The sequence below is a fragment of the Cavia porcellus genome, unplaced genomic scaffold, assembly GCF_034190915.1.
Source record: "Cavia porcellus strain 051 isolate PalLab524CR breed Dunkin Hartley unplaced genomic scaffold, mCavPor4.1 scaffold_2, whole genome shotgun sequence".
NCBI lineage: Eukaryota > Metazoa > Chordata > Mammalia > Rodentia > Caviidae > Cavia > Cavia porcellus.
The window spans coordinates 5,363,821-5,378,100 of NW_026947485.1; the positions used below are offsets into that span (position 1 = coordinate 5,363,821).

General features: G+C 41.0%; 1 protein-coding gene across 2 annotated transcripts in view; it reads left to right on the forward strand.

The window, feature by feature from the left end:
* Window positions 1-14,280, forward strand: part of Sema3c (semaphorin 3C) — a 143,323-nt gene that overhangs the window by 111,011 nt on the left and 18,032 nt on the right. For both annotated transcript variants that reach the window (XM_003469815.5, XM_063237557.1), the window contains exon 13: window positions 12,960-13,048. In XM_003469815.5, the coding sequence (XP_003469863.2) occupies window positions 12,960-13,048 (89 nt within the window). The remainder of the gene's footprint in view (window positions 1-12,959; window positions 13,049-14,280) is intronic.

Here is a 14,280-nt window from a genome sequence, read left to right on the forward strand (position 1 = left end):
GAAGAAGAGAAGATCTGATGCTAATAAATCCATGTCTGGCTTGACTGGTACCTTTGTAGCTTTGCAAAAAGGTGGAAAGAAGTGCCACTGACTGATGAGGATGCTAGAATCCAGCAAGTAGATGTGGAAAATTATGAACTCCTTTATTTGAAGGCCATGTACACCCTTTCCTTTGGCCTGTTCCTCATCGGAGACCAACTTGATCATCTCAAATATATCGTCTCATGGAAACCTGCAGACAGCACAATTAAGTAGAATTGGTCATGAGAACTGAATCTGTGAGACATTACCTCACTCGTTTAGGATCGCGATGCTGTTGGAAACATTCAGTCCAAGACCAAGTTCATCTCACACTGGTTTGAGGATTCGGGCGCTATCCAGAGGGATAAGGCAGAGAGGGTGTTGTTCCAAAGACACTTCAGCAGAGGGTCGTGCTAGAGATGGAGATAAGGGTGTCCTTAGTAGGGTAGGTGTCAGCTGAGTCCACGACAGTGTGTGAGGACTTGGCGGGATGCTATGGAGATAGAGGTTCAACCCTGAGACCTTATCACATGCACAGACACAGACACAGATGCTCCAGACCTATACCATACGCGGTTTAAACTTTGGAAGCTGATGGCCAACAGTGTATTTTGTTATTAAAAAAAATGATTCAGAGAAATAGATTAATTGGTGATCACATCAGTCATTAGTCTGGGAGAAGAGATTCTCCTCCCAAACCCTACAGGATGAGAGAGAGAGAGAGAGACAGAGACAGAGACAAATAGAGAGAGAGAGAGAGCCCAGTTTTTCACATTTAAAAATGTAGTCACTGCATCCTAGGTAGGGTTAGAAACCCTCATGAGTACTTTGAAATGTCTAGGGTGAGTCAAAGCATTTGAAATTTAAATCCAAGGAGAAACAATTCTTTCCAGGATACAGAAGAGAATATGAAAACATATGATGTGAACCTCTTAGTAATTTAAAAAATCCTAGCACCTTAATTTCTGTGAATACTAAGTCTGCTTTAGTATTCTTTAGCTATAGCACCAAGAAATATTTGTAAGGGTCCATATGACCGCAAATTACAGCCTGAGCTGATATAAAGTTAGACTCCTCCTTGCCCGTCATAGAGAAAAGTAGCATATTAACTGTAAATCTATTAAATGCATTTTGATAAACTAGGTAGAGCTGATGGTTTTGTGAGAAAAAATACCATAGCTGAGTGGATAAAATCTTAGCTCAAATCTTTAGAAAGGCATGTGTTGCTGTTCTCTGAATTTTCCTTTTTTTTTTTGTCTTTTTCCTTTTTATCGGTACCAGGGATTGAACTCACGACTGCCTGCTTGCAAGGCAGGTGCTTATACCGCTGAGCTAAATCCCCAGCCCCAGTTCTCTGAATTTTCAAAAATTCCAAATGTAATTTAGTAGCTCCTTACTATCTAATTTCTTGGTGGCCTCAAGGTTCCTTTACTTTCTCATCAACCATCCCAAGAGTATGTAACTGTGGAACTTTCCACAGCAGTAAGAGTTACAAACAGTGTGTTTTCCTGTAAAATTCTAGGTCAATGTGTGAGAGAGTAGCATGTAATTAAAATTTTCAGAGATTTTCTTCATAATGACTAGTTCTAATTTTGGCTGGGATTTCTAGAAAACCCTGTTAAATACAGAACAACTTACGGGAACGGCTTTCACTGCTGATCCTGGGTGAATGCGACCATGAAGCAGGAACACACTCTAGCATTCATAGGTTTAAAGCCTGTTCTGTCATTTATCATTCGCATCATCTTGAGCAAATTGTATAACATCTTTAAATTTATTTGCTTAGTTTCACCTGCTTCATGGGCTTTTATGATTAGATAATATATGTAAAAGCCTGGATGTTCTGCTCAGCAGTTAGTCTGTATCCAGCAGAGGTATACTCGTACCCTAGACATGTATTTATAGACATATAATGTATATAATCTGTGTGATTAATAACTATTTCGGATGCTTCCTACGCATCTGTTCCAGCACTGTTACATTCGGTAGATTTAATTAGCGAGAACACTGTGAATGCCTCTCTTCCCAGGGCTTGTGTTCTGAGAGGAGGCAACAGACAATGAAAAGTATGTGTGGGGCTTATTTACGTGCTGCCCGGATTAGCAGGGACACTGTGTTAGGAACGCTGGAAGAAACAAGGACGGAAGAGGGGAACTTTAACAACAGATCACACGAGAATCTGTGCTAATGTACGGGGAGCTTCTGTGTGGAAATCGTAAAGCACAGGTGTGTAAGAAGAGTGAGCAGGTAGTTTGTGTAACGGGTGTGTAGCATAGGTGTGAAGAAGGGTGGTTTCATATCCTGGAGAGTAAAATCAGTTTTCTTCTGTGCAGAGTTTGCGAGGAAACTCTCCTCTGATCCCACACAGCCTTGTGGGGTGACTAGAGCACAGAAAGTATCTGTGTGTTACAGAGAAACAAAAATGTGCCGGTCTTTTGGCTTTGATCACGTTTACACCTGTGCTCCTACACACCCAGCATGAACAAGCCGGGAGCCGGGAGCAGGCCATGCGGGCTGGGGAGGGGCGGGCTGCTGCAGCCAGCTGCATGGCAGGGGCTGTGCCCCCGGCTGTCCTGAGCGGAGGCCTCCCCCTCCCGAGCGCTGGCTTCAGAAAGGACTGGGAGCAATGAGGTGGGCCCACGGCCTGGGCGGCACACAGAGGATGGGAGAGGGGAAGGATCAGTCCTTCCCACACAGCCCGGGACGTGAACCGTGGAGAATGGAGTCAGTGGTTTGCAGCTCTGCCTCTGAGGCCTGCAAGCGGGAACAATTTCAGTCTATGGCTTTGTCAGCTGTATCTCTTTATTTTTTAAATTTTTCTCAAGTTGCACATGCTTATTGTAAAATTAAAAAAAAAAAACAGATTTTTTAAAAAGAAAAAGATGGAAGACAGAAAAATTATAGGTTGAATTCCCGTATTTGAAATGCAATGTGTTTCAAAATTTAGAATTTTATGGCTGTGACAGTATGGTGTTCATACATAAAATGCCTTGCACACCCCGGGGCCATGCCCATAATGACACACATTTTCACAGTGACACTCAAAAATCTGCAAACCCAGCATTGTAAATAAAAACCTCAGATAGCTTCAAGTTACTGCAGGTCAGGTTTTATGACCAAATTAGCTCCAGTTAGGACAGGTTTAGCCACCAAAAAGAAGAAAACTGTCAGAACTTGTGAGCTCTAGACTGACAGCTGAAATCTAATGAATGGAGCTGCATTAAGATCAAAGTGTAACCACAACTCACAGGAGGTATTAAGTAGCAACTTGCCTGCTTAACACTGTGGTATCACAAGTATCTCAGTTTGGCTTTTCAAGGAGATGCCTTTGTTGTCACCTGAGAGTCTCAGAAATGCCACTGTTTGCATGCAGTTTGATTCAGGGAGATGCGTGAGTTCACAACACTGGACAGCGCGACGGTGGGGCAGGTTTTAGATATGGTTTGCCAGAGCTGGAGCTTCCTTCGTCAGAGTTTCTGTCTCTGTTTGGGAAGAGCAGGCGATGGCACTGTCCCTCCCTGAGCGTGTATCAAATTCTCATTTCCAAGGCAGCTCCAGCACGGTGCTGGGAACCCTCAGCCCTACCGCTCAGCGGGCTGGGTGTGGTCTCTTTATTCCTGTGGATCCCAGGGTCTGCTTTGCACTGTGTTCCTTCTTGAGATGCAGGCAGTCCACAGGTAGCGCATTTCCCCGGCTTTTACATACGTAAAGAGATTTTTATCACCTTCCTTTGCAAGGAACATTTCCTGTGGACACAGAATTCTGAGTCCCTTCTTCCTCCTTGAGCGTGTAAAGACTCACTCTGCAGTCACTCATCTGCACTGCTCCTCATAACAGTCACCGGTAATCGCGCTCATCACTTCCACGACTGAGTCCTGCATTCCCCCACACCCAGGCCCCCACCCCACCCCAGCTTCTCGCCTGCAAGGAGTTTCAGAGGTTTGCAGACAGTATGCCCAGGGTTAACTCTGCATGTGTCTGCCCCACTTAACTCTTGATGAGTTCTGAGGTCTGCAGTGAGATACTTGGAAGGCTTCAGCTCTTAGTTCTTCTGCTATTTTTCTTCCCCCATCCCCCCTTATCTCCTCTGAACCCTAATTAGATGCCCATGAGGCCGTCTGATGTTGGCTTATAACCTGAAGACTCATCTGCTTCACCTCGTTCCCGTGGGGTGAGCCCTTATTTACCTGTCCCTAAGCCCATGGCTCTTCTCTTCTTTCCCAGCAGGCTATGGGCCTGTGAAATTACTATTTTATTTCAGCTACTATGGTTTTATTCCAAAAATTTTTATTTTAAAATACTTTTACATTTCTTTGATGAGTTTTCCTTTCTGATCCCTCATTAAAACTTACAGATTTTTAAGAAGTTCCCTTTCTGTTCTCTCAGCATAACTATAGTCACCGTCTCTGATTAATGTTACTTCTAACTCCCATCTGTGGGCTTCCTTGAGCTCTTTATTCTTCTTGACCGTATTTGCCTTCATTCCTGTTTGGTACATGTGAGTTTTGTGGCTGAATGCAGGACACCAGGGGTCAATCTTGGCCTGGGACTTTCTTCCCTTCCTCTGACCGAATGTTATGGGTCATTATAGCAAATTCCTTCCCACCTGGCCACCTGGAATTTCCTTACTCAGCGTTAGAAGACAAAGGTGCACAGTCACCGACCGCCCTGATACAGAACTCCAAATCCAAGTTCCTGTCTGTGTCTCACCGGATCTTGGTTCTTGGTTTATCAGGGAAATCCTAAATAAGGTGTTACTCTAGAATGTGGGATTTCCCCTTAAAAACTCAGACTGATGCCACGAGTCTCAGCAGTGTGTTGATTGGATGGCAGAAAATGGGGTGGTGATGAAGCTGGTTCATGAGAATCTTTGGTTTTAGCTGTGTGGTGCCTGCTATTCATTACCTAAGAGGAATCAGGTCATGCAGTTTGTCCCAAAAGCAATATAGTGTCACTGTCTCCCTCATGAACAATGGTTGTAGTGATCTCTAGGTTCCCCGTGTGACATTTCCATGCGAAGCATTTAAACACCTCTTATCAATATACACGTGCCAGCTCCAGGTTTAGCATTCACTTTGATGTTCGTAGGCTCAGTATTCTTTTTCTGATGTCATAAAAAATGTAGATGCATATACTCTAATTTTCAATCTGTCTAAAACTTATTTACTATAATTTTGCTTTAGACTTTATATAGTATTTTATTGCATCATAAATAAGTTATTTTACATTAGTAGAAAGTGCAGTATTTAAGCTAAATTCAAATAAATGAATTAAAAATAAATAAATTTACATTAAAAGACAACATAGTGTAACAGGTAGCTTTCTCTGATAATTATAGACAGCCATGAAATGAAACAGGTTAAAAGAATTAGTAACACTGTCTCTTGCAACTGTCAAATTTGTGAGCAGACATGTTTCTCTACAAGCTCATTCATATGGGATATCTCTAAAAAATTCTAAATCATGACCTGACATTAACCCGCTTTCTGTACTTTTAGTGAACCTGGTAAGTGTCTCAGAATGAGGTAAGCTGAAAGCCACACTTGGGGAACTATTTCTAGAACTGAACATGACTCCAGGTGTGAAGGAGCCTAGTGAAATCCACGGTGTCTGCGAACTCACTTGCAAGTCATCCTGTAAAGTCATTTTCCACATAATGCAGGAAAGAGGCCTGGCCTTTCTGAAAGGTTTTGCAGCAAATAAACCTGTTTAACTTCAGTGAACCCAGAGGTTTCTAATATGTGACCCTCCACACTTCTTGGCCTCAGTATGTCTGCAAGAGGCAAGTTAATCTGCTTTCCTGACACTGCCTTTGCAAGGGCACTCCTCAGATCAAGACCCTTGTGCTGCCCTGGGTGACCACCGAGGTCTGAGGGACCGAGACCTGATGCCAGACGCAGGGCCACGACAGCCTTCACCTCCCTGCTGCAGACTCACTGTGAGGACCTGCCCGCTACAACTAGGCAGAGGTACATAGAGGTTTCTCTAGTAATGAGCTGTGCATTGGAAAACTGACAGCCTTTCAAAGAAGACTGGGTAAAGCACAAAGATTTTATATACCCATGACTCAATTTTGGTCTGAAATTTAAAAATTACTGTTAAAAGAATGTAAGCAACATTGTGATACCCAAACAAGGAACCAGCATTGATACGGTGCAGATGTTTTAACTGTTATAGAACACAGCAGCCAGCTGGAAAGAGGGAGCTGGAGAAATCCGTGATGTGAGGGGTCTCATCACACTTCCTTATAGCCATAAAGCTTTCATTTGCAAAACTCTTTTTAAAGTGTATTGATTTTTTATTAGTACACCTTTGTAGTATATGGTAATCACCTTCCTCATCAGAAGTTGTTACACGCACATAGCACATCTCCATCCTTTCTTTTTATCCCCACCTCTCCCTCTCCCTCCATCTCTTGGTTCTCTCCCACTTGCAAAAGATCTATCTCCCTACTGCCTCTTATCTGTCTTTTATTTTGCTCTTTATTTATATTTTGGATTCTTGTATAAGAGAAGCCATGTGATATTTAAGCTTATCGCCTATCATTTATCACTGTGCCTGATATGTTTCTTGTAACATCATAGTCTCAAGATGTATTCATTTTACAACAAATGATTCAAGCCTGTCCTTCTTTGTAGCAGAGTGGTACTCCGCTGTGTGTAAATACCTCGTTTTCCTTACCCCTTTATCTGTTAATGGGCTGCTTCAAACATTCAACTTGTATGAACTGTGCTGCTAGGCAAGTACCTCTGTCGTATGTGCATGTGTTAGCTTTAACTCTTTTAGGAAGATGCCTGGAAGAAGAATAACAGGGTGGAATGGAATTTCTGTTTTTAGTTTTTTGAGGAATCTCCACCGTGATTCTCATAGTAGTTTTTTTAGTTTACATTTCCACCAAGAATGTAGAAGAGTTGCCTTTTTCCCCCACATCCATCCCTGCCAATATTGGTTCTTTGATTTCTTGGTGGTGGCCATTGTGTCTGATTTGCCACAGATTTTTGTAGTTCATGTTTGGCTTTAAAAAATACGTTTTTTAGTGAACAAATTGGTTTGGAAAATTGTAGTCAATTATCATAAAGAAAGATTGTCATTTCATACATATGCTTTTGTGTTTCATTACACTCATTTTTATTCAAATTTATTCATTAGAAGAGGTGATAAAATTTCTATTTTATGTATGTATATTTGTTATGGGAAAAAAATAAAAATGATAGACATAACAGTGAAACAAAGTTTTAAAACAGGTTACTAGGACAGTTACAAAAGTTGATACATTTCTTACTGTTGACTTCATAGTAGCGATTCTGAGTACAGGATACAGGCATGATATCCCTTCTAATTAGCACAGATCTTTCTTTTCAATGAACTAAGAGAAACTAGCTGTACAGCTATCTTAGCTGTATAACTCTCTTAGCTATGTCGTGTGTAAATACATTTTTTCTTTTCCTGTTCCTTCCTTTCCCCTGTCCCCATCATAGTTTGTCTTTTCTTTTGAACAGTTTCTTCCCAAATCACAGTATCTGTGATACTTTTGGGATTTAATTTACTTCTTCAGTTTCTTATGCTGGTGAGACAATCTAATGTTTACACATATGTTCTGACTTACTTCACTTATGACTGTTGATCTTGAGTTTCATCCATTTACCTAAAAAGTCTGCAGTTCATTCTTCTTTATAGCTGAGTAGTGCTCTGTTGTATAAAAATGCCATATCCTTTTTATTCATTCCTCAGTTGATGGGCATTTGGATTGTTTCCAAAATTTAGTTATTGCAAACTGTGCTGCTATAAACACAGGTGCACATATATTGCTGTGGTATCATGTTTTCAATTCTTCTGAGAAAAAAACCAGAAGGGGAACAGCTGGTTTGAATGGGACCCCTAATCCTAGTCTTTTAAGGAATCACTCCACACTGATTTCCACAATGGTTGCACCAGTCTGCACTCCCATCAACAGTGGAGAAGGGTTCCTTTCTCCCAACAGCTCTGAAAGCATTTGTTATTGGTTGGTTTCCTGATGATAGTCATTCTTTCTGGAGTGAGATGGAGTCTCAGTTTTGTTTTAATTTGCATCTCTTGAATGACCAGTGATAGTGATCACTTTTTTCACCATACTCATGTTAATTACAGACACTCGATCTGTTATCTGACGGTCATTTATTTCTCAAATCTTGCACAGGGTAGCCTGGGTTGATGGTGGGGGCACTGGTGAGGACGGAGAAATGGAAGGAAGGGATGAGTGTAGACTGTGGTGTGTGTACAGCGTCTCTCCTGAAGTGAATTAGGCTGCCAGGCAATGATAAAAATTATTACTAATCCCCAACTACCAGAATCACCACTGGCTGCATAAAATATGAAAATTCGGTGTTCTTCCTTTTAAAAAAAAAAGCATTATTAAGAATTTTAAGGAAGGCAAGAGATACAGCTCAGTGGCGTAAATGCCTGCCTGGCAAGTGTAAAGTCCTGAGTTCAATTCCTGGTACAAAAAAAATAAATAAATAAAAGGATTTTAAGGAGCTTAGGGTAGAGGCCTGCTGAGCCCAGGGCTCACACACCTGCCTGGCCAACCCTGCTGAAATGCATCTGTAAATCAGTGCCAGGGCCTGGGACCTCATAGCTCTGAGTAGGGAGCTTTGCCCTAGTCCAGTAGCAGCCACCACGTGTCTCAGCAGTTCCAGGAAACCCTGTACAGGTGCAGTTGACCCTTGAGCCAGCAGACAGGGTTAGGAGTGACGGGGAAGGAGCTGTTTGTTCAGCCAATGCCCAGCTCTAAGTGCAATCTGATCTCTTGGCTGGCGACAGAGAAAGTTTCCCAGAGTATTTCTATACTCCCTGGTATTCTGAAGAAAATAAAACCTAGAGAGTTTAAATAAACAAGGCAGAGAAGATTTTGTCTAGAGAATCTTCTTTTAATACTTAGTGAAGCAAAAGAAAATTGAAATTGCTTCCGTGGATGGGCGAGTCCCCCTCTGCATACAGGTTTATATCACGTGGATCATCACCGAGAGGTGGCTCACCGTGCATGCGTGGGGCAGTGTGCTGAGGGCTGCATTCTCTACACCTCACGGACAGATGGAAGATGACTCCTGAATGCCAAAAGTTGCATGAGAGGAAAAGCTAGAACTGAAAACTAACTTCTGCTTCCTGGGGGGAAACCATGCAGGTGGCACCATGCTAAGCAATTTCAGGTATCACTGGTTTAACTAGTCAGAAATTGGTTTTAACTAGTCAGAAGAGTGATCACTCCCTTCACTGAAGTTAGTTAAAAGGAGAACTTTGCCCCCTTTGATGTAGCTATGGAAAGAGGCGCCTTCAAGGTCTGCACAGACATGATGTCATCCGCCCGCATTCCCTGGCTCTTAGTTGTTTGGTTTCATTCCTCTATTAGTGCTCAGGTGGAGTCACAGCTCCATCTCCTCCAGGGACACGGGCTGCGGCACCTTGATACTGAGACCGCTGCGTGGCAAAGTCCAGCACACTGGACTTCCGTGGTTTGTTGATTCACAGACTGGACAGGGTTCTCCTGAGATCTCCCTGGAACCAGAAGAGAAGGAGCTGCTCACTAGCTGTGAGATTGAGAAGGCCAGACTGTTTCTGAGAGATGGCTCGGATTGTTCTTTCCAAGGAAAGAGAAAAGGATTCCAGAAAGACTGGAGTAACATATTTATTGCAAAAGTTATGTTCCACATGTTATACACAAACTAAGTGAGGCTCACAGAAAAAAAATAAATATAAAGGAAAGAAAGAAAGAAAGCCACATGCTTTTCCTAAGATAGGAGAGGAACATCCCAGCTCAACAGAACAATAAAAAAAAAAAAATTACCATTCCTAGTCCATTCAAAGGATACCATTCTCATCACCCCCAGAAGAAACACATTTGATAACTGTATCATCCTGTTCAAACAAAAGGCACACAGGCAACTTCATGCAGACATAAGGATCGAAGTAGTTTTATGACCATCCTGGAATGCCGGTCTCGCAGTGAGTAGCATTTTAATGGGAACACACTACTCAAAAACCCATAAATTCTAGATCCCGAACTCTTGAGTCTCGGGCATATTTATCTTCCCATTTGTACTGTCTGACTCACTGAAGGCATCCGATAAATTCTTGTTGAATCAGTAAATGAAAGAGAACCCAAGTGGACGTATTTATTTATTTATTACTGAAGGGTGCCACCTAATGCAAACATAAAAGTATTTACCATCCAAGGGACAACAAGAGATTTAAAAATATCTAAAATAAAAAAGAAATAGATGATAATGGTACTCTATCTTTTATTGTGAATGCAATGAAACAGGCTTTGGATTATCTTTTAAGTAGTACATTGTTATAACTTTTCTTTGTGCAGTATTTTGTGGAGAGCATGAAGAAAGTATTTTTATTGTGGGTCCCTTCAGATAATGACAATCAGTGTAAACTTCTGCACTCCTAATAAGTTAAAACAGGGGCTTAAAAATTAGGAGCAAGTGTTCTCATGTGAATGTGCTTCATTCTTCACTCTTTATTTTTAGTTATGTGTGCTTTTGGTGTCCAGCACGTGTTGATGGATGTAAGCATTATGGGATGGCTCAGACACACTCATTGCCCTGCAGTCAGGGTGTGCTTTACACAGTTTTTCATGGGTTTCTGGCAGTTCTCCACCTTTATTCAGTTGTTCTGTTGTAGACAGAGAATAGCTGTGGCTCAGGGACCACAAAACTCTGTCATGACTTCTTTGGGTAAAAGGCGAGTGTGACTTTAATGATAACCTGACTTAAAGGTGTTACCCTGTCATCCTCTGACTCCTTTCCTGTCCTCTGTGACCACTGGCTCGTGTAACAAGTATTCAGCAGAGGCTCGGGCACACAGTGCCACCTAGATGTCCCTTTCTTTGCTCCAAGTTCAGACTTCCCGACTGGTTTTGCAGCCTGTTGTGCTCCCCTCGGCATCTTCTCAGCATGCTGTGATGAGCTGTTAATGCACATTTGGGCACCTCCAACCACATAGGTCCAGTGTGCTAGAGCTCCGCTGGACATCCCGAGGGCTGCTGCTTCTAACACAGCCCTTATTATTGCCAGGACTGATTCTAAGGAGCTGTTCTATACAATAGGCATTCCAGGATTTTAAAAAATTACTCCTAGAGCCTGTAAGCCTTCAGGATTCAATTTCATTAGAAAATTTTAAGTTACACAATGAACTTGGTACCTCCCAAGCTCACGTGCTCAGGGATGGCATCCCCACAGTTTTAGGGGTTGTTCTGACAATCTCTGGGTCTTGCTTTTCCAACATACACATATTATTTACTAGTCTTAGTTTTTTTTTTTTTTTTAGTTTACAATATTCTAAAGGTGAGTCTTTTATTAACTAAGAACTTTTTGTGTCTTTAAATGAAGTCCAGCCATTGCAAACTGTAAACACAAAATGTGATCCTTGATGTGAGCTCTACATGTGACTAAAAGCCAACTGAGATAAAGAGCTTTGTAATAAAGCTGGATAAAGTTTAATTCAAGGTAACTTGTAGCATTGACATTTCTTAAGATAATTTAAAAGTGCTACATTATCTGTTGATAATAATGATTTTTTATGCACTATGAATACATTTATAATTTAAGAATAATGATGACATAATGCAGCTCCCTAACCATTTTCATAAGGATATATTTTAATAAATATATACAATTTTAGTTCACCAAATTATTCCCAAACTCGCTGTAACATCATATGATTAAATCTCATCAAGTTTGTTTTAAACTCAAAACTTAGGTAGAGCAGCATACACATGTTTATGACTGTTTATGTGTCTGTATGAATCTAAATTATAAACCATGACAAATAACATTTTCTGTGTGTATCATGCTTATTTGGGCATTTCTGCTTTGGGCAGTCTCTGGAAAATATGAGTACATTTTATACTCACCCCAGTTTGTTTGACCCCTCCAACTCCAAAACGTCTCTGCACTTTGAGAATGTCCAATGAGACACTGTCAAATGATAAACACCACTGTGAAAACCACACAAGTTCAGTACACACTATCCACGCCTGAACTAAAACCACAGTTGTGTTACATTTCTCCTCTGAATCTTATTTGGAAACATTTCACCAGGTCTAATTGTTTCCTATCCACAACTCAAGTGTCAGTTTTGCAATACTAATGATTTATTTTACAATTACTATAAAAATTCATGTATGGTAGTAATCTTTCTTCAGATGATTAAAGCACTATGAGGCAATGTTAACACAGTGGTGGGAATGTCACTTTAAGAGTGTGGGATAGAGACGTAGTAATATTCTGAAACAACAAACAAAAAATTAGGTGTTATACATGATAAATATAATTTTGTTTCAGCACTTTCGATTTAAGACAATTGGACATTCTTTCTCTTCTATTTATGGCCATACTCAAAGGAAAGAACCCCACAATGTAACACAAAAATCCTTTCATAGCATAGTGTTCATTATGAGTTATATGTAATCTGAATTTAAATATATGAGATTGGGAAGAAAATCGATGTTACGATGGAAACTGCTCACTATGTGTGCTCAGTGCATATTCAGTGACAGGTCGAAACACTGAAACAACCCCCAGGACTTGGAGACAGACCTGTTTATGTCAGTGGGCACTGATGGGGATCATTCCCACAACAGCAGGCCCCGAGCACCGCTGGTCTAGGGCTTATAGGAGACAAGCAAGCAGGAAGCACAGATTGGCTTGTCCATTGGGGATTGTTTTATACAATGTGCATCACAGTGACCAGCATTTGTAAGAGACAGAAAACACCAGAACTGGAATATTACCTGGGCAACCAAGAAACTAACATGTATTGGAGGGGGGCGTTTCTGTTACATAGGTAGTAGTTTTTAATCCACTGAATTCTTACATAACACATATTCTAACTCCTAAGCCCTGTCTTCTGCTTTAAACTGCTGTTAGAAAGTAACCTTGTCTCTCTTGGTCTAGATCGGGGCACCGTACAGAAGGTCGTCGTTCTTCCGACCAACAGCTCTGCCAGTGGCGAGCTAATTCTGGAGGAGCTGGAAGTGTTTAAGGTTTGAACCTCTCTCCTCTTAATCTCAGAGCACGTGTGATGAATGTTTCTTTAATCTTATAGCCGCTTGGGAGGAAAAAAATGCTTGATAAAAGATCAAATAAATGAATGTTATAAATTTTTTACATGTAGCAAAACATCAGATAAAATGAGAAATCTAGAGCAAATATTTTGGTGAAATATTTTCTTACACTTTAAGTTATCTTAACATAAAAGGATAACTTTTCCCCCAGCTGTCATCCCAATGTGAAGAATTCTGCTTGTCATTATTTTTTTTTTTAAAATGAGCTCTTGATGTCAAAGTCTGGAAGACTTTGCTATGAAAGGACTTTTGTCATTTGGTTCCCCAGCCACTGAAATTCAAATGCTCTCACAGTGGATGGTTAGATAAACTTTCTCATATTTTTTCAACCAAATTGTCTTACTGTAGCTGCATTTTATTGCCTTTACTTACAAATGTCACTAGAAAAATAAAACAAATATCTCTTACCACTTAAATCTTCATATTCTACCAGAGCATCAGATGTCATTAGACTATTTTTCTGGCTCTTGAATTAAAAGAAAAAGAATAGAGGAACAAACAAAAAAGGTACACAGAGGGAATGTCCCATACATTTTCAGGTTCTCAGGGCAGAGCCTCGTTTTTAGGAACCCATGAGCCAGGAAGGATGGATTTGTGGTGTTCGCTGGCCGTTTTCTTCTTTGCAAGACCATAGCTGTGGTTCAGGTGGTACCTTTGGGGATATGGGTAAGGCACTACTGAGGAGTGCTAGCATTGCACGGAAACATTGGCAGGGACCCGTCCTGCTGCAGATCACTTTTGTCACCTAAACCAATTAAGAAACAAAGACTCAGGGCAGCCAAAGACTAGAGACAGCCCCGACTCAGTGGCAGGAGTGCTTGAGGACTCCCAGGAGCAGGGCAGGAATTGAGTTGCTGTGCTGTGCGTTGCTGAGTGGATTCACAATGTTTCGACTGATGAATCTACATTTCAGTGATTGCTAACAATACCGAGTCAATAACCACGTTACGTGCCTAAAAGGTAATGCTGTTAGAGTTTGCTAATAAATTTTAAAAGTAAATACAAGAGTAATCAAGCAAAATACAAACAAGTGAGAAGATCTGGCAAGTTTCCCTGTATGTTATTAAACTTACAATTTTTAAAGCTAGACTTACATTAATGTAGGTTCCTTGTGATGAAGGTATTAAAACTGTGCCAATAATAATTCCCTC